Genomic DNA, 21,031 nt, shown 5'->3' with positions numbered 1-21,031 from the left:
CCAAGTTTTACTTTTACTTTCCCTTGTGGATCTATGTGGATTTTACCTCAAGGAATCTTGAAAGTGAAAGATAATATTTTATAGCAAAGCTACAACTGTGCAGCCACTTTTCTGTTATTGCATGTTTTTTGTTCAAGTTAGCCTGCACCTTTTATGGCGATTTTTGGTGACATGACTCCTTGGAAAACAAACTACTTTTGCAATATAAATGGCAAATAAGTAGTCCTTTCTATAGTCAGGAAGTAGCGTTGGGAACCAATGGTTCCCGAGCCATATATATATCCCATATAGTACTTCTCCTGTTTCTGTAGCATGAGGTAACTTGATGTACAAGTACACCCCCTGGACATGACGCCAGCCTGTTGCAGGACTTACCTACTTATTTTTCAAACATTTTAGTACTTTTACTTTTGGTACTTTAAGTACATTTTGATACCAATACAATTGTACTATTAATCAAGTAAATTTTGAATTCCGGACTTTTACTTGTAACAGAGTACTTCTACATTGCAGTATTGATACTTTTACTTAAAGGTAGGGTAAGTGATATTTTTGGGTTAAAACAAAAAGTATTTTGTTAAAAGGTTAAAGCACTATATTCTGATAGTAATCATTGCTATAGAGTGTTTGTTCAGTAACAGGAGTCTCCCCGTCTCTCCTAAACAGAAAATACATTTTCCGGTATGTGTCAAAATCTCAGCCAATCAGGAGAAAGTACACATTTTTAAGCTTCATTTTTATAGTGTTCCAGTTCCAATTTTGCCTGCTCATTTCTTAGTGTCATCACTTCCAATTTCACTTGTTTAATCTATATCCTGATTGAGTTCTCTATCCTGATTGGATAAAATTGGAAATGAAACGAAAATGCATTTTCTGTTTTATAAAGAGCTGGAGAGACAAGGAGACTCCTTTTACTGAACAAACACTCTATAGCAATGAGTACTATCAGAATATAGAGCTATTTAACACTTATTTTAACCAAAGAAAATCACTTACCCTACCTTTAAGTAAAACATTTGAGTACTTTTTCCACCACTGGTCTTTGGTATGACTCGGCCAGGGATTGAACTCCAACCTCCCAGTCTCAGGGAGGACACTCTAACCACAGGGCCACTGAGCAAGTAGCGTGAGACAAATTGTGACTGAATCCTTGTAGAGACCAAATAAGTAGGCAAACGTTTTACATCAGACAAGCATCATCACAAGAGACAATCAAGGAGTGCTTCTCTTGATGTTGTGCATGCCGCGTCGGTGTGCTTCGGTTATCAAGGTTGTAATCACTATGACTTGAGAGACAAATAGGAATATATTGAGGCAAGCATGTGCATCATGTAGGAGTAGGACCTACCATATACACAACGTGTCGGTTGTTTGCCATTGTTTTCCATTCATTGTAGGTCATGACTCATTCACCTCAGTAAATGGGAATTGTACTCTCAAATCTTAGTGATTTTTTCTAAGTGCTTTCTTACTTTGTATCCTACAGAAAATGTATTGACAAAAATGTACACAGATATTTTATGGACAAGTTACTACTGCGCAGCCCTGAGGAGAAGTTTCTCCAAAGTTATTAAAGTGAGGTAGAATATTATGGGAAGTTTCACTCTCCTCATGCTATCAACCTACAATTAGAGTGTAATATGCGCTTCATGTCCACACTGCAGAAAGCCTGGTTTTTATTCCGAACTAACTAGTGTGATTCGGTCTAGGGCTAGGCCATATTTTCCCAACTTATTTTTGGGAGCACAGGCTATATCCGTACACGCTGATTCTCACTAGACCGGATCAAAAAACTGCAAAACATGTTGATCCCAGTCTAGGTGAGACATGTAGTACGGCAGTGAAAAAGTCAAATCCAGTATCTTGGATGCAACCCAGCCACCAGAGTAATGTTTGCATTGTATATTACTGGAAACCACTGATATGTTGAATGTACAGTTTTTGGAAGAAAAAATATATAATTATTGGGATTTGTAAGAGAGTAGTACCAAATGATCATTATTTAGGAGGAAATAGGCCAAATAGTTACGCTACAACTTGAATACAAAATGATTTGAATACACCAGATTTGCAACTTTTGTTGTGATTTGGTATTATATAGGCCTAAATAAAATGTATTTTACTTGACTATTGAGAGTATTTAGAAAATGTATTTGTGGTGGTTACACAAATAAATGTGTAATAAATACATGTATGTGTATCTATGGGTTGCTGTATTCATTATCACCAGAAAGCTGAATAATAAACTCACTATCATAAGATTGTATAGATAAGAGAAAACAGCCCTTTTAATTAGATCATTAAACTATATATCAATTACCAACTATCAATGACCAAAAACTCACCCCTGCTATGCTGTGATGATCAAAGACAGCAAACTTGAAAGATACAAGAAAAACGATTGATTGATTGATTGATTGATTGATTGATTGATTGATTGATTGAATAAACAAATAAAGATGTTCTCATCAATCAACTGATGATTTGATTGCATAATGGAGGTTTGACTGACTTAAATTGTGTCGAGATTGGATTAAAACCCTTAAAGATTGGGCTGGCACATGCACCATCTTGACATATTAAGCTAAAGATTGAGATGTTGGGACATCAGTTACTACAAAAAATGTAATTGGTACCTGGATGGGGGAAAAAATGAAATAGCATCGATGGAGTTTATTCTTAAACGCACTTACTTGCACATGTTTATGGCCGATTTACCGGCTGCAAACATTGATTTGTATACTGTCTTGTTTGCTGTGCTGTCAGTTCGAGTGTGGCTGGTCTTGTTCGTTCAATAATAAAAACACCAATACCTACACCATCCCACCGGGTGGCAGTAGTGAGCACCAACAATACCTATACTATCACACTGGTGGGGGGCAGTAGTGAGCACTACTTACACCATCCCACCGGGTGGCAGTAGTGAGCACCGAGGCCAAACCACACTGACAGAAAAAAAACAACCACAAGCAGTGTTGCCATGTCGGCCTAATATAAGCTACTTTGGGCTTGTTTTTCTGTGAAGTTGCTTGTAGAAATTGGCAGTTGCGGTTTTTTGGGCTTGTTTCTAAAGTGTACTTGCTTATTTTGGCTTACTTCCACAATTTCAACCAGTGGTTCTCAAATATTTTCATGAAAAAGTGTTGTGCCACATGAAGCATTTGTGTTGTTAGAACGTTTCTAAAATATTCCAAATATTCCACATTTTATTACAAGAGTTAAGCAGATCATGCGACACCGACACGTTGTGAGCTTGTAGATCGGCTATTTTCAAATAGCCATGTGGCCTGCCGTAGTTACTTCTTTTGGACTTGTTTTCCTAGACCTGGTTGCTTGTTTCTCTCACAAAGTATGGCAACGCTGCAACCACAAGAAAATCACAAAACCAAGATGGCGGTGCAAGAAACAGCTTCCCAACTCTCCATGGCTCTTAAAGTGCAAGAATATCCCACATTAAAGGTAAAAAAAAATAAGAAACTGGTGTCGTTCAGATAGTGATACGACCATGACTGTGTTATTAACAAACCTTAGGTTATGTTTTGCATCACTGGAGCAGTGATACATTATTATTATGTGTTAAAGCTAAACCAGGCCAGCGGTAGCTGACAGGGAGGCTAGTTGAGGTAGCTTTTAGCTGGGTACACAGTGGGTAGCAGAACGGATCGCCAAGGTGTCGACCGTGACGTCACAGCTGAGCGGACCGTAGCGGATGTTGCCTTTTTGTATGCCACAATAAAAGAAAGCATGATTTATATTTAGTGGTGTAAAGTAACTAAATACATGTACTCAAGTACTGTACTTAAGTGCAATTTTGAGGTACTTTTACTTTACTGGAGTATTTCCACATTTCAATACTTTTACTTCTACTCCACTACATCTCAGAGGCAAAACACTTTGATTGTCTGCGACGTCACTGTGCCATCCTTGACATTCCACGTAGCAGCCAGACCATGGCTACTAGCTCTTTAGAAAACAATAGCATAAAGATAAGCCGACTGGCTAAAGAAGACTAGCTTCTGTCTGATGGCTGGTGATCACTGATCAGCCTTTAAACCCACAGAGGAGACAGAGCTATGGCTGCTGCACACAAACTGTCATTTTAATACTGGGCGTTAGCCAGATGATCATTGCATTTTAATGTATACACTGAAATGGCAACTTGATTTGGATCCCATTAGTATTAATATACAGTTATTAGGAGTTAACGGATTCGTCGTCTGGCGACGAATGTTGAACCTGCTAAACATTATAGCCCCGTTTGGAACGAGAGAGGTTCCGATACGAGCTACTAAACATTGTGAATTCAGACAAGAGAAGAACATGCTATGATCATGGATGCCCGTAATGTTGATGATAATGATCAACCACCCAGGCATGAACGACGTCAAAGACAGACATGGATGTTGTGCAGACGATATGGTTGATGTAACGTTACCACTACACAAAAGATATAGCTATATATAAAGATGTAGAGATAAAGATATAACTATATATAAAGATCTAGCCATATGAGAGACATGCCCCCAACCGGGTTGGGGGCATGTCTGTCATATGGCTAGATCTTTATGATTTATTGTTATTATTATGAATCCACATGGGTTGGAAGTATAGTCAGCCTCGACTGTTTTTTGTTCTCCTTTTTTTTTTTACACACACATGGGTTGATTTAACCTGAGTTATGTAGGAATGCACATGGAAGCACTCCTCCATCCATGCCCAGTTAGCGCAGTGTCATCACATTGCAACTGACTGCCTCTTTCCACTTCAAAATGGTTCCTGTTCCACAGCCTGCTGCTGTCGCACATTACCCATTAATAATCACTTTGTGGTGATAGATCCGTGATTCTACCTACAGAGATATACTGCGACACGCCGTTTTTATAGGGGCGAGTGGAAATTATACCGTGTCTGCCTGTCTGTCTCCTTTTGTCAAGCATCAAAGAAGGCGTCGTGATATAAGCAGGGATGTGAGTAGCAAGGCAACATGGAATCTGGCTGGGTGGTTATTAATGCTGATGTAATAGTGGAATGGCTTGATGTGGTGTGTGTCAACTGTTGGTGTTCAGATCAGACGTTTCTGTTTAGGGTTATATATTATATAGCTGGCTAAAATTGTTAACTTGTAGCATTTCCTTCCTTTTTTGCCTGGATTTTGCTGTAAAGGTGGTGTTACTGGTGGGTTAGGAACCATTTTGAGGGAGTGATGATGGGGGAAATTGGCTCATGGTGGAGAAATGGGATCAAGCTAAAAAAGGGTTCACAGAAGGGCTATATCATGACAGTTGTTGGTTGATATTAATTACATTAAAATATGCCCTGTGTGTTGTGGCTCAATGATGGCCTTTCCCCAGGCATCAAGTTTAATGTCTACTGTAGGTAGTAGGCCTTACAATAATTCCGACGTTAGTCCTACAGTTTGGGGCATCTGAAATTGAACTGTTTTTGCTGACTTGGAAAAAGGCCAAGCATAGCCAAGCCTTTATTGAGGTCAATCAAGAGACAGCTAGAGTTCATCCATTTTTAGTACTTTAGAGGTGAAAAGTGAAGGCACAGTGATGGTGATTCCTGCAGTATTGACAACTCAGTTGACAGTGAATTGGAGAATGGGTGTGTGGAGCGGTGTAATGGTTGCCTTTAACCCTTTGAACAGAGTCCCTCGGGGCTCTATACTGGTGTATTGTCCGTTTTCTGTTATTGAGGGGGAAGCTTTTGCAGGAAAATAGCAGATTGTTGTGACGTGTTGAGACTGAGAGCTTGTCGATCTGCTATTTTCTGCTAAAGCTTTCCCCACAACACGGATGCTGGGGTTTAAGTGGTTAAGTTCACATTCAAATTTACTTTAATTAATTCTACTGCTAAGGAACCCAAAGAAGAAATATCTCCATCTTTCAAGTGAACATGGGTAGCATAGTCAGCCCTACTTTATGGGGCTGTGGCCTACTACTGTGTTATTACATCACAGAGTTTGGAGGCGTCTCGGCCATCATCAATGGCAGACTGATCTCCAATCTAAGTGCATCATCTGGGTTTTCAAAGTCAGATTATTTCTTATATTGTGTGTGCTCTGCCGAATGCTTGCATAATATACATTTAAAAATGTAGTAACCCCTGAATTACTATACTTAGTTCACAACACCATATTCCCAAGGGCTTTATACTAGGTCCCCTCCTGTTTTCACTCTACAAATATCTTTACCGAAAATAGCTCACAGTGTGAGCTTGTAGATCTGCTATTTCTACCAAATGTTAGACCAGAATAAGAATGCTAGGTTTCAAGTTGGTAATACATTTCTTGGGGCTTAGCCTGGCCTAGATGATCATTCTATGGTCATAGAAATGTTGGAGGGTTCTCTGGCTCTGACCTTTGTACTCCTTACTATGTAGGATTGCATTCTAGGTAGCCTCGATCTCCAGGCTTTTATTGCTTAGTTTTGCTAAAAAATAAAAGCCTGGCCCAACTATAGCCTGTACTGGGTATGAGGAAGTGTTTCATTTCCCAACCAACCAGAGTGCAGTGGGCGTCGCTCGTAATGTTGTGTTAACGGGGCGGGGGTTGACGGACAGATCGGTGAACCAATGGGATCAGGCGCCGTCTCTCGCCGGCTCTATACACACGCCCCTTTATACACGAAATCAGGAGGGTTGCAGCAGGCTACATTCTAGGAAATGAAGCTTATTCCGCAGCTGTTGCACTCTTTGTACGTTGGTTTGAACAAGAGCATTGGTTAAATGCCTAGTTATAAAATGTATAGACTTTTTCAATACAACGTTTGGCAGGATCAATTGAGATTAGGGATGGACAATTAATTGGTCATCATATCGGTATCGGCCGATGTTGGCCGTAAAATGCAATATCGGTATCGAACCGATATCAAAATAACATATCGTTTTTTTAGCCAATATTTTATAATAATGTTTGAATGTGAAGCTGAAAAAGCCTTTTGTGATGACGATCAAGGCTGCAGATTCAATCAGTGTTTTCTTAGGAAGCTTTCAAAAGGGTCAACATGTTGGAACATTTTAAAATAAAAATACTACATTCAAGCTGTGTTTATGTTGAAATATGGGCCAACATTTCAACAACGGTGCATCCCTAGTTTTGGAATAAAGAGGCATTGCTTTTTCAAATTCAGTGTTCATATGCCTTTTTCCAGAAAAGACAAAATTTTAATACAGATATTCGACATCGGTAAATATCGGTTATCGACTATGACAGCAATGTTGACATCGATTATCGGTATCGGCTATCGGAGACCCTGTTGATTGAGTGTGTAGGTGTCTGGCCTATTGTCCCTTAAAATTATCGTGTAAGTACTAGTAGTGGTTTGAGTTGTAGATCATAGATATTGATCCTTGGAGTTCCCTCTTATGTCATGTATATCGACATGCCTATATATGGGCATATCGGTCGGATCGGCGGTTCTGTCCTAACTACTCGACACCGGGCACCGCACTCCTTCGAGTCCTCACCGATGCGCGTGCCGAGTTTGACATCGGTCGGTACCGTATATGGGCATATTGGTAGGATAGGTGGTTCGGGACATCCGGATCTCCATATATGTATATATATATAATCATTTTTCTTTGTGTTTGGCTCAATTACATCTCTCATCAGGATTATCCAGACATTTTGCTATGGAAAACCTGTTGAACTAGTTGAGACTATATTATGCTGAGCAATATTCTGCCCTCCACCTAATTCAATCTCCCATGGATCCTTTGTGTGTTTCAGGTCCCGTACGAGACCCTGAACAAGCGCTTCCGGGCGGCCCAGAAGAACATAGACCGGGAGACAAGTCACGTGACCATGGTGGTCGCTGAGCTGGAAAAGACCCTGAGCAGCTTCCCAGTGGTGGATTCGGTGGTGTCGCTGCTCGACGGCGTGGTGGAGAAACTGAGCGCCCTCAAGAGGAAGGTCTGTTACAGGCAGAGACATACACACATCGACACATGCACTAATAATAACAATACATTTTATTTATATTGCACTTAAGTGCTACAGTACAGAATAAAAACATTTGAAATGGTGCATCTCATGATGATGCACACATGCACTTTACAGAAACCTGAAAGACACAACCGTAGTGTCAAATATAAGGCATCACAACCTAATCAGAGAGCATTCCGTGGACTGGTGATTTTAGGCACCTTTAAAAAGAAGAGAAAAGTGTCTAGTTTACGCAGAGCCATTCCCTGTGGCCTGTGCTGCTGCTAGCTGCTTCCTGCCTCCGCACTAATCTTTTTCAAGAATTAGTATACATATAAAGCAATGGGAGAACGGCTTGCCAATTCTTATCTTTCAATAGATCATTAAAAATAAACTGTTGGCATGCTGCCTGAGTGTTCAAAGCATGCGTTCAAAGTTCTGGAGATAAAGCTATATTGGAAGGTATCATTTCTCATTTCATTCAAAAAGAAAAACATACCTGCCCCTGCAGCTACAGACATGCCTTGTTCTCCACTAGTGAATACAGCGCTTGTATTGTGGCTTCCAGCTTATGTCTTCGCTGCAGCCTTGGATGTTTGGTGTCTGTCTGCAGTGGAATGCTGCAGGGCACGTTGTTGTGTTAGCCAACACCTCCTAAGAAAATGGAATCAGGGACACTGGTTATGTCAGCAATTCTCTATATTGCAAGTGGATGCAATTTTATTTTGTACAGGTAAAATAAAATAAATGATGAATGATGATTCCTGGTTTGAAAGGGTCTATACATACAATACATATTTGCAGTAACTGCAATTAGACACAACGTTCATTCGAACTTAGACCCATTGGGGTCGCCACAGCGGATCATCAAGTTTCCATCTGGTTCTGTTTTCTGCGTCTTCCTCGGTCACTCCTGTCACCTGCCTGTCGTCCCTCAGCGCATCCATAAAGCTCCTATTTGGCCTCTTTTCCTCTTAGTTGGCAGTTACATTTTCAGCATCCTTCTCATCCCTCCTTATACCAAATACTACAATTACAGTATTTGGCTAAATAAGTATGATATGACTGTCTTGTTGACAATATTGTGCAGCCCTGATCTTGAATGTTTGCTTGCATGTCCATCTGTGTGTCTCGCCTGCAGGCTGCCGAGTCCATCCAGGCTGAAGATGAGAGTGCCAAGCTGTGTAAGCGTCGTATTGAGCACCTAAAGGAGCACAGCAGTGACCAGCCGGCCTCCGTTAGCCTGTGGAAGAAGAAACGTATGGACCGCATGATGGTGGAGCACCTGCTTCGTTGTGGATACTACAACACAGCTGTCAAACTGGCCAGACAGAGTGGCATAGAGGTAGGACTGCACTGTCTGTATCTGTCTGTAATCCATTAACACATTGCATGCCAATCGCGTAGATCTACGTAAACCTAAATAAAGGAAAAGTGCACCTGGGGCCATCTCAATGGGAATCGGCGGTTCGCGTAGATCTACGCGACTGGCACGCTGCGGCTTTAAATAGGTTCGCGTAGATCTACGCGACTGGCATTCAATGTGTTAAAGGATGGCGTTCTTTTAGGACTATTTTAATTCATAAGCATAATCTTTTAAATGCCATTATAAAAACTAAATCCTATTTCACACATATGTGGCAGCGCTACAAGTTGAACACGCGATCATAAGGTATTTAGCGAGGTCTGTGGCGAGGTGAAAAAAACAAAAAAATTAAATAAATCGCTGGCAGTGGTGAGTACATTATGATATTAAACTCTTGCATGGAATGTGTTAACACCTGAGGCAGACAAATGCCTTCTAAATCAGTAGTTCTTCCACTTTCAAGATTTTTCTATTTTGTTGTGTGCATGTACTGTATGTGAGAGAGATGGATTGTGTGTTTGTGTAGCTGGATCTCTCCAACGCTACCCTTGATGAAGGCTACGTTTGACAAAATGTGATTGGTTTCACTGTTTGGTTATGTTTGTTTGTTTTCATTGTCATGGTTATGGATTTGCCTCATGGACTTTCACATGAAACTTTACTGTTTATCGGACAGTGTCTCTCTGATTCTTCATGCGTTGTAGACAGACTTCGGTCCTTCATATCCGCTCTCTCCTGTGTGTGTGTGTGTGTGTGTTTGTGTGGTAGGACCTGGTGAATATTGAGATGTTCCTGACTGCCAAGGAAGTGGAGGAGTCTCTGGAGAGACAGGAAACGGCCACTTGCCTGGCTTGGTGCCATGACAATAAGTCCCGTCTCCGCAAGATGAAAGTCAGTGAAAGTCTAATCAATTCTAATAAAAAAGAAAATGTACACGCCCAGTTTATGAGCCTGAGAAACCGTAACGTCCACTGAGCGGCAGGGGCTGCATTTCAGGATGGCTGCCAAGAAGTGTTGTGCAATTGTTGTCCCCACTTTGTGCATGCAGCCTTGTGTGTGCGGGTTATTCAAAATTGAGCCATGCCGTGACAGGGTTGTTGCATGTGAGAATCAGTAGAGTAGTTCTGTCTGTGGTGGTTGGACTGGGCAGTTCTCAAGTAATGTTAATGTTTCTAGCTGTATGAATGTAAAGCTGGGTGCACTGTTTGAGACAGAATTAATTTAGAACACCTTCAACTCGAGTTACGTCAACAGGGATCCCACACATCATGGGAAATCATTGAAACGTATTCTGCCATGGAAAACCATGACGTTGAAATTAGCAATACCAATGTGATTTTTAGAAAACAATGTTTTTGTGTCTGTTCCCCGGCCACCATCCACACTAACTAGTGTAACATGTCCCTCTGTTGTTGTCACTCGCATAGTCTTCGCTGTCCCGGAGTCATCTGATCTAGTATCAGTTTGTCAATTTACCTAATTACTGGGGGTTGGGAAAACCTCATCCTAGATCAGCTTTCATTCCTAAGTCAGCTCATTTATTTTACAAGTAATAAATTGGTTAGCCACTGGTAGGTAATGTTAAGTGATTGTGTTGCATTTTACCAGAACACGAGCCATTAATAGTTTTGTATGTGCAGTGATAGTGTAACTCTTAACTGTGCCATGTTCATCTGATGATGAGTCCACATATTTGTCTTGGTTGGGTAGTTCAATAGCCTGGTTTAGCTGACATTGTTGATTGAACTAGTAATACAAACATGTGTCCAGCTGTAGCCATAAAGGCCCATTTATACTCCTGTTCATAACAGTTACTGTATGTGCCCATACGTGCCAAACTCAATCATATTTATTCACACACTCTCCTCTGTATATTGTCTATAATATAGACAATATATCAGTTGGGGATATCAATTAAGTAAGTAATAATTGGCAAAACAGTGGTTTTTATGATAATATAATAGCAAGAATATAAAAACAATGTACAAAACAATTACATGGCATTTTTTTCTTTAAAACCTTGAAAATATTGTTTTCATTGTGATACTGATAAATACAAATTTAAAGTACTGCATACTATTCCATACCCATTACCCGGGCATGCGCGCCCAAACTATATGCAGACTTTGGGTAAATGCACTTGTTATGCATAGTTTAACTTTTGGAGAAAAGCGCTGCTCATTTGATACTGCTGGCTGTGACTGACAACCCGGCCATTTACGACCTGACATTGACCCTTTCTGTGGATTCGGCCCTCTAAATCAAACTTCTTTATAACTTTGTAGTGCTGAGCCAGGTCTGTCTGTGCTGCCGTTCTCTGTGTGGCGGTGTGTGTGTGTGTATACTGTAGTTCCACCCACCGGATACAGATCCTATAGCCTGTGGGGACCGTAACAACATAGCCCGTGGCCGCATGTGCAAAGTAACCCTGCTGCTTACAGTATGAGAGTTCACAAAAACACTAATAAACATCTTAAATTTGGGAAAAGTTAAAAGCTGTCTTGGTCACTCCCTTCATATGCTAATGGTCAATGGTTGTGTGTAAATTCAGATCGATTGGTCAACCCACTGAGGAAGAAAAGTGGATGGAAGGACAGGTTTCCTCATTTTTTAGTAGGACTACAGTACGTTGGTTCCATTGATCCAAACTGGAGCACAACCGATTGATTGATCATTAAAATATATGTGGCCCACCCATGTCAAGTGGTCGTGGTTACTAGTTAGGGTTAGATGAGTGGGCCATGTACACTTTCTTTTTAGGATTTTCAAGGGGGACCTGATCCAGAAAAGGTTAGGAACCACTGGTCTATATTTAGTTTATGAGGTTCAACCATTTCATCCACTAGAGGGCAGTATGATTCAACTAACTCAGAGCCATAGCATTGTGCCAGCCAACTTCAGCTAATGATCATGTTTTCCCAAAATGGAATAAATATTAACCATAGAAAAACAAAACATGTCTTTTTAATGGACAGATTTAGAAATTATGTCTGTAAAGAAATGTATTTTATTTTTTTCCTAAGAAAGTGGGAGGCCATTTGGGCCATGCATAAAATTCTAGCGGGTCATTTAGGATTTTTAGATCGCCACTAATATGGTGCTTAAGAAAATGTGTTCTGTCCACTTTATTGAATGAATAACATTAAAATATTTAACAGAGATACAACACAAGCAGAATCAAATGTTTTGTGCATGACACTGGTAACACAAAGTATATGACAAAGTGTGCCTTTGCTTTGCAGAGTTGTCTGGAATTCAGTCTGAGAATTCAGGAGTTCATTGAGCTCATCAGACAGAACAAACGCATGGATGCTGTAAGGTAGGGGGTCATAGAACACACACTTCTATTATGTGAATGAGGCTATTCCCTTGATACGCAACTAGTAAATATTCTCAATTCTCAAAGTACAATCAAGTGGTTGTCAGATAAACATATTTTCAAACTGTGTGTGTGTGTGTGTGTGTGTGTGTGTGTGTGTGTGTGTGTGTGTGTGTGTGTGTGTGTGTGTGTGTGTGTGTGTGTGTCCACACCAGACATGCAAGGAAACACTTCAGCCAAGCAGAGGGAGGACAGCTGGATGAGGTTCGGCAGGTGATGGGCATGCTGGCCTTCCCCTCAGACACACATATCTCCCCTTATAAGGTACGAATATGCACGTGGAAATATTTGGGAACATTGTTCCACTATACTTAGTCCACTCTGAAGGTTAACCCAGGCCATAACCTGAAATGTTCCAGAACTCGTGAAGTTCTGTGATGTTTTTTTTGTTTACGTTTCCATTATAATCAGAACCGCCCCTGAAGGGAGAGGTACGCCATAAAAACTACAATTTATGTCGCACTGTGATGTGTTACAAGCTTGTAATTTGCTATTCGCTATTTTCTTCTAATTTCTGGATTCCCAGAACTCTGGGTTAGCACCGCATCCTGAGTAGGGCCCAAATTAGGTTCTGACAACCTTATCTGAAACCGAGAAGTAGTGTATGGAAACAAGTCCTGAACCCGTGAAATACCTTTCACTGGCACGGCATGGTTCACTTACTGCAGTTCTTGCAGTCGAAAAGAACTTGTGGAGCCGCTTTCTCCCTCTTTTACCTTCTTTCCCATTCAGTCTACAATCATCGTCTTGTGTTTTCTTGTGTCTATCCATTTGTATCATGCCACACTTTCCTGTGACTCTCTTTCTCTCTCTCTGTCTGTTAATATATCCAGGACCTTTTGGACCCAGCCCGCTGGAAGATGTTGATCCAACAGTTTCGATATGACAACTATAGGCTGCATCAGCTGGGCAACAACTCAGTCTTCACCATAACCCTACAGGCTGGCCTCTCTGCCATCAAGACACCGTAAGTCACCAGTAGATGACAGATTTGCTGCACACAGGACATTATATTTATTATCTAATTTGAGATATGCAGTAGGGAGCAGGGATGCACAATATTGAAATTCTGGCCGATAACTGATTTTTGCCATACCGGCAGATACCGATATTGCAATATATATATATATATATTGCTTATAGTTTCCATAAGTCGGTTTTACCGTACCCTTTTCCGTACACTTTTTATACTATAACTGTGACGCTGCGTACAGAGGCAGGTAAAAAAGTCTTTGTTATGACCTGATTTATTAGGCTTATTGTATAAAACACTCTGTTTCCAACGGCCGGATTTAAAAATGAGCTTCAATATAGAAATGGGGTATCTCAGATATGATCACAACGTGATGCGAGAGTGTGAACTAGCCAACACCAACTCGGGACCAACTGAATCGTTGTCTTTGACACCCTTCTGTCTAGCATGAGTTTCTTGAGCTCTGCAGTGTGGTATGTACATAGGTGGTGCGCCTCTTTCCTTTCCTGGCTGTGCCCTGGGTTGGCTCTCACAGTGTCAGTTATATGATCGCAATATGCTTTTGTGATTATAATCTCCAAAATATAGTGCTCCTCTGCACTACGGATGTGTGGAGGAGTGCTGTATTTTGGGATGTCAGATCTTCAGGTAGCTTGTTAAGTTCTGTATTAATCAACTGTTTCTGGCTCCCTCGTCTTATTATCTGTGTAGGTAGGTTAACATGAGCTGTTGTTCCACCAATGCATCACAGATAATCTGTCATCAATCATATTGGTACAGCATATCGGGATTGTTTTTCATATCTGTCCGATACAGATAATGTATTTTATGTAATGATTGTCCGATTCTCATGACCGACATATTATCATGGATGTCTAATGCATATTATTCCTTGGCAACTGTTAATTGTCACCACAGGATGAGTTTGTATCATGTTCCTCTCTTTGTGAAATCAAAGAGAATGAACATCAGTTATTTTTATTATAATTAATTCTTTTTTATAATCGATTAACTACACCCTTTGAATCCACACCACAGTGTTATGACAAACAGGCTCAGAGAATGGGTTGGTGTCAAAAGGAGTGCCTTTGACTGGTTTAAGTCCTATCTCACAGGTAGATGTTTTTCAGCTGCAGTGGGCGTCTGTCCCCCTTTCCCCCTTTCCTGCAGTCCTCGGTACTTGGTCCGATTTTATTTGCACTGTATTTGCTCCCACTAGGACACATTATTAACTCCTACCACCTTTATGCGGATGATATCCAACTTTTAACTCTGACTGCCCTGATGATTTTAATTCTACTGTTTTAAATGAGTGTCTGTCTACCATTAAGGCCTGGTTGGCAAGCAACTTCCTTCAATTGAATGAGGCTAAAACCAAGGTCCTCATTGTGGCCTCTGATAGCGTTGCATTGGGTCCTTCAAAAATAATGTGAGCCCCAACCTCATGAGCCTTGGGATCAACTTTGATCAGGCCATACACCTCAACACGCACATCAAGTCTTGATGACCTTGGTGACCTGTACCTTCTTTTTCCACCTATATATTGCAAAGCTCAGGTTGATTGTTTCACATTCTGACCTAGAAATGATTATCCATGCCTTCGTTTCCTCTCGCCTTGATTACTGCAATTCGGTTTTCACATGCCTCAATAAAACGTCCATAGACCGCCACCAATTAATTCAAAATGCTGCTCCAAGACTGTTAACTAGGTCCAGCAGAAGGTGTCACAGTCCTGGCCTCTTTGCATTGACTTCCTGTTATTTTTAGGGTTCAGTTCAAGGTCCTGGTGCTCACTTTTAGAGCTCTGCATGGTCAGGCACCTGAATGATTAACTGACCTGCTAGAACCATATGTGCCCAGCAGGACCCTAAGGTCAGCTGACCAGGGTCTATTGGTCATTCCTCGTACCAGGTTAATCACCAAGTTGACAGAGCCTTTCAGTCTGTAGGGCCCAGACTCTGGAATGTCCTTCCTCATGGCTTGAGAGCTGCAGCGTCTGTGGATATTTTTAAGAACCACCTAAAAACACTACTGTTTCAACATGCATTTGGGGAATGTCATTGAGCTTCTCCTCCAGGCGTGAAATGTGTCTGCTGTTTTGTTTTTCCTGAGATGCATTTTACAGTTTGTGTTTTTGTTGTTTCTGATCATTTGAATGTTTCTTGCTGTTTTTATTTCTGTTGTATGTAAAGCACTTTGTGTGTTATCTGTGAAAAGTGCTATAACATTTACTTACTCACCTACTTACTCTACTTCCAGTCAGTGTTACAAGGAGGACGGGACCTCTAAGAACCCAGACTGCCCAGTGTGCAGCAAGTCCCTGAATAAGCTGGCACAGCCTCTGCCCATGGCCCACTGTGCCAACTCCAGACTGGTGTGTAAGATCTCTGGGGAGGTCATGAATGAGAACAACCCCCCCATGATGCTGCCCAACGGATATGTCTACGGCTACAATGTGAGTCTTTACAGTGGAAGCTTCTGTAGTTCTGACAATAACTGTGTTAGTGGTCAAATAAGTCAATCCTTACATTTGTAGCCAAACTTTGAGCGTGTAGGTTACTCATAAAATGTATTGTTTTAGTGATGGTTTTACAATAGGGAAACGTTTATGGCATGTAGTCATGTGATTATTCTGTCCCTATTGAGAAAAAATGGAAGAAATCCACATGAAATTATAACATTTTAAGGAAGTCCTTCAATTCATTTCAGTACCACTTTTAATAATCCCTGTGGGGCAATTAGCTTTTGGGGTATTCATAAAAACAACAGATGCATTCAAATTAGGAACGCTATATTTGGAACTGAAAATGTTAATACATACATAAGGGATTACAGAGTTATGTAAGCATGTTCGCCTCCTTGCTTCCTTTCCTGTTTTATTTTAATGCATTGATTAAAATGTCCTCCCTCTGTCCCATATCTGTATGTATGTCCCATAAACTTGCACTGTATGCACAAGAAACACTTGTACATACATTTAAAATAGCTGAATGCTGCGTTAGTGTGTGCTCTGGAGCAATGTTCAGTGCCGGCCCATTTGCTTTGTGATACACTCCTTAAAACCCATTTTAGACCTGAGGCCGATTCTACTAATGCCTTCTAAATCAGTAGTTCTCACACTTTAGAGATTTTTAAAAATCGCTGTGAGCTTGTATATCTGCTATTTTTGAATATCCAACGCAAAAAAATCTAAAATGACACAGGCGCTTTCCCAGTTTTAATGGGTTATTAACACATCCACCGCCAGAGGTTAATCTCATAATGTACTCACCAGTGCCAAGGTGTTTTTGTTGTTTTTTTGTTTTTTTCATGTCGCCATAGATCTTGTTAAAATCCTTAAGATTGAGCCGTGAACGGTCTGTTTACATCCGCGAGATCTCCCTGTATCTCCCAGTGAAGACCGCATGTCAAACGGACTTCCATGACTGTAGTTAGAGCGGATTACGTTAAACAGTGAAATGCGAGGAGAAAAAACTACAGGAAGAGAATTGAGTTTCAGTTTCGTCTGTAGAATGGGAGCGGGCGTGATCGTCGAAACCGGATCCCAAATAATTCTATTTCCTGTCATCAAACCGGAAACGGAAGTGGATCAAAAAAAATCCGAAAGTGCACCCGGACCGCGCATGCGGGAAAAGACCGCAGCCCGTAGGACTACGGGCTCGGCGCTTAACCGTTGGATTTAACGGCCCGTAGAACTACGGGCCCGGCGGTAAAGGTGTTAAAGTCCAGCTGAAATGAAAAATATGTTTCTCACAGCCATAATGGGGACATGGTTAACAATATATATGCCAGGGAAAAAAACTTGATTACTTCCTCTCAAACACCGCCATGCACGTGTTTCATGATGTCATCCACATGTCAATCTTCCACACAGTTGTAATTCATTATGCTAGACACTAGAGGGCGGTGTTGCATGTGGAATGTAAACAGAGATGCTGCCCCCCCATTTCAAAGATAAACAGTACACTGAAATATATTTCTGAAAACATTTGGGGTGAGAAATAAGAAGTTACAGAAACTTGATTCAGCACTGCCTTGTTTGATATTGACAAGACAATACTGTGTAGGCACTTAGACAATGTGTTTTGTAATGCTGTTCATTAATTTAGTGCTTTGCCCTAGACACATGGAATAGTGAACAACTGTATATCCATTAGGGCTTCTGGCCTGTGACATTTGCATTGTGACTCATTTTGGGGTTGCTCATAGCCGGGTAAAAGATGTGGATCTTTCTGCACAATTCCAAATCCCAATCCAATGAACGAAGCTTCAGACCTCAAAACCATTCGGCTCACAACTATTAAGAATTATAGTCCACATGCCAGATTGACATTTAGACATTTGGGTACCATCATTGCCATGCTACGTATTTGTTTTCATTACTTAAACAATGTGGCCAAAGACAACTACTTTCTTTCTTTCCCTCCAGTCACTTCTATCCATCCGCCAAGATGACAAGGTGATCTGCCCCAGAACCAAAGAGGTTTTTAACTTCTCTCAGGCTGAGAAGGTCTACATCATGTGATGGGTCAGATTGCCCTCCAGCTGAGCATCAACACGATTAGATATTGCCCCTTGTTCGTCACCTGTGACCTGGTCTTGTCAAAAAGCCGCCTGTGAAACCTCGATTCAATGGCCCTGCTCTCTGCCTTCTATCCACCCCCTTCCGAGGACATTAATGAGCTGAAGTACCCAGACCACCTACCAATCCCATTTCCTCCCCACACTATTTTCTACTGTACTGAAACTGGCCTCTTCCTCGCTCAATCTTTGTCTTAGCTGCAGATTGAAAGATCTATTTCATCTTGCCCTGTCCATTGAAGCACATCATCTCTGTTGGGCAGAAACCTTGTATGTCCAAAACCGTGAAAATGGCAAAAGTAGCAGATCTATAAGCTCACACAGCATGTTGTGAGCTTGTAGATTGACTACTTTTGTGACAGGATGTCACAGGATGAAGTATAAAACAGAGCATTGATTTGTGAAGAAAAAATACGTAAAAAGATGACATTTTGAGGTACAAGGTTTCTGCCCAATAGCGACGATAAATTTCAATCGGCATCGCCATGATTCTTCAGGCCCTCAACCTCTGAAGGCAAGCTACTACAGGAAAAGACTGAGGGGGCAAATTAAGCAAAGTAGAACGTTTGATTTCATTAAAGCAAAGCATTGATGCTACTTTGACCCCTTTGATTTTAACCAATAGAGTACATTCCATTCATTGACTAAAATAACTAAATTTGGGGTTGGACAATTTTGTCTTTTATTTGTCAAAAATCTTGGCTGACTGTTCACATGGTGGCATCTCATTGTATGATGCACTACCATGTTGACTGACTTCCTTTGTTGTGTAGCCATCTTGTGTGTTGTTTTGGGGGGAGGGTGGGATATGGGGAATTCACCCTGAAACCGGTGGCCATTTTGCATCTTGTCCTCCTCCTCTGGCTGAAGCCAGGTGAAGAGTGCTGAAGGCTCCCCTTTTAATGTAAATACTAGAAAATAATCGTCAAAAATTGACGTGTTGAGACGACAAGGACAAACCTTTCAAGGAGATTCCTCTGAACTGAACAAGTCTTGATGTTTTGTGACCTAAGACCCAGTTTAAAATATCCTGAAGTTAATAACAAAGTATTCAGTTCTCTTCTCGAGGGAAATTGTTAGGTTTGCTGACGAACTTGGTAATGTCTGAACAGTGTACTTAGTACCATAACAAAGATGCTTACGCAATATAATAGACTACCATCTCTGATGTTGTTGTTTTTTAAAGAACAAGTGGTCTTCCTTGGTTGTGTGTGAGGTTTGACTTTGTTATTTCTCTCCCTCAACCAACAGAAAAGAGTGGGTTCATTTAGTGAACTTTTGATATTTATTCAGTTTAAAAATCTGACTGAGTTGTTGAAGTCAGTCCAACATTACCTGTCTTTTAATTTCATACATATTTTTTCAACAATGAACATGACAATAAAGAGAAGGATTGTGCCGAGTTGTTCCCTCAATTTTGTATTTTTGCTTATTCTTAAGGCAGCTTTGTCACAACAGTCCTCTACATGGTTTAATCATTAAGGGATCTAACACGCTATAGTCAGCTATTCAATCTCACCTAGGTTCCAATCCTTGCACACTACTGTTTTAATACCCAACAAAATACAATCGAGGGCTGCTTGTCTATTTACTATTTTTTTTATATATATTTTTGACTATTGAGTGACTATTGAGTTTGAGTATTAAATACATCAATACAATGTTGTATGGTGTTGGGCTAAAGAGAATGTAGGGGATATGCCTTTGTTTTCAAGTTTGTTTTCAGGGGACAAAAAGGCGTTTGCGTGTGGACACCACCCACCCCACCCCCGGTACTTAATCAGTCATCATTTACACATACTCTAAGGAGGTGTGATCACATGGGCCTGACCTGTTCATTCATGCACATTTAGTTGATATGGAAATGTCCTCAAGTGTTTTGTTTTCCACCAGAAACCACTGCTCCTCTTTGTGAAATGGTGGGACATTCTGAACTGGTATCAGATGCAAATATGAAGTGATAAAAATATCAACCCATTCAAATTAACTTTCTTTTGAAAGTATGCCAAAAAGAAAACCTAATTGAATAAGGACCCTACAGCAAATTGTCCATGGTGGTGTATGCCAATAACTACTTACACTAGCATAATATTCAATTCAAAGGAGTGTTACATTTTCTCAGGTTTAGGGGGCGTCACTGGAAGTGAAAATCTGAGTGAAATATTAACTAATCCTCAGTGTCTAGACTTCTGCTTTTTTTTGGTTGAATTGTTCAAGTCTTTGCTTTTATTTCAGTTATCAAATACAAAATAAGACATTTGTGGATCATTTCTGACTGCGTACCTCAATATGAAATGTAGTGGGAAAATGGGTCACTTCTTACATGTAACTCCTGCACTGGGCAGTAAGCAGTGTTCCAGTAACAGTTCAACTTCTCCTTGAGGCTGAAAAAGCTCTGCTATGGTTTATCTTATTGTAGAGATTGAAGACATTTAAGTCCCTGCTTTTCTTTCTTCTCTTCCCTGCTCATCACTTGTTACCTCACATACATTCAAAAAGACATCTTCCTGAGAGTTTAACTGGAGTAAATGGATTCACAAATACACTTTTCTCATAGACTTAATAACCAGATGCAAAATATGTGACTTGCATCCTATCTGTAATGTGGGTGTAGGTTTTAGCTGCATATGAGTGATGATGAAAAAAAGAACCCTTTTTACCGATACCCGACTCCAGACACAAAGCTCTAATTCTAAAACACATCTGTCCCAAGTGAGGACCTTGCATACCATTTGTATACAAATCAATCGGCACAGCAGGGGTTGGTGGTACAGCCATTGTCCCATGGGCCAGATGCAGTCACAC

The 21,031-nt window shown here is 40.7% G+C and overlaps 1 protein-coding gene across 3 annotated transcripts; it reads left to right on the top strand.

Moving 5' to 3' along the window:
* Nucleotides 1-3,384: 3,384 nt before the first annotated feature.
* maea (macrophage erythroblast attacher, E3 ubiquitin ligase) lies at nucleotides 3,385-19,628 on the top strand. Of its 3 annotated transcripts, none has more exons than XM_080416305.1 (9): nucleotides 3,385-3,459; nucleotides 7,733-7,915; nucleotides 9,069-9,272; nucleotides 10,062-10,184; nucleotides 12,536-12,612; nucleotides 12,828-12,936; nucleotides 13,506-13,639; nucleotides 15,905-16,100; nucleotides 18,075-19,628. In XM_080416305.1, the coding sequence occupies exons 1-9, from the start codon at nucleotides 3,391-3,393 to the stop codon at nucleotides 18,168-18,170; spliced, it is 1,191 nt and encodes a 396-aa protein (XP_080272431.1). In that variant the 5' UTR covers nucleotides 3,385-3,390; the 3' UTR covers nucleotides 18,171-19,628. The 3 variants fall into 3 exon arrangements, with proteins under 3 accessions (XP_080272431.1, XP_080272433.1, XP_080272432.1); XM_080416307.1 differs by lacking the exon at nucleotides 3,385-3,459 and adding an exon at nucleotides 4,804-4,886; XM_080416306.1 differs by lacking the exon at nucleotides 3,385-3,459 and adding an exon at nucleotides 4,827-4,967.
* Nucleotides 19,629-21,031: the final 1,403 nt, after the last annotated feature.

Source organism: Gymnoscopelus braueri (assembly GCF_963280865.1).
Source record: "Gymnoscopelus braueri genome assembly, chromosome: 20".
Taxonomy (NCBI): domain Eukaryota; kingdom Metazoa; phylum Chordata; class Actinopteri; order Myctophiformes; family Myctophidae; genus Gymnoscopelus; species Gymnoscopelus braueri.
This window is presented reverse-complemented; position numbering and strand designations above follow the sequence as displayed.

Coding starts and splice junctions, on each gene's coding strand:
- maea (XM_080416305.1), top strand. CDS start 3,391: ATGGCGGTGCAAGAAACAGCTTCCCAACTCTCCATGGCTCTTAAAGTG. Junction 10,185..12,535: donor CCCGTCTCCGCAAGATGAAA/GTCAGTGAAAGT, acceptor TTTGCTTTGCAG/AGTTGTCTGGAATTCAGTCT. Junction 12,613..12,827: donor AAACGCATGGATGCTGTAAG/GTAGGGGGTCAT, acceptor TGTCCACACCAG/ACATGCAAGGAAACACTTCA.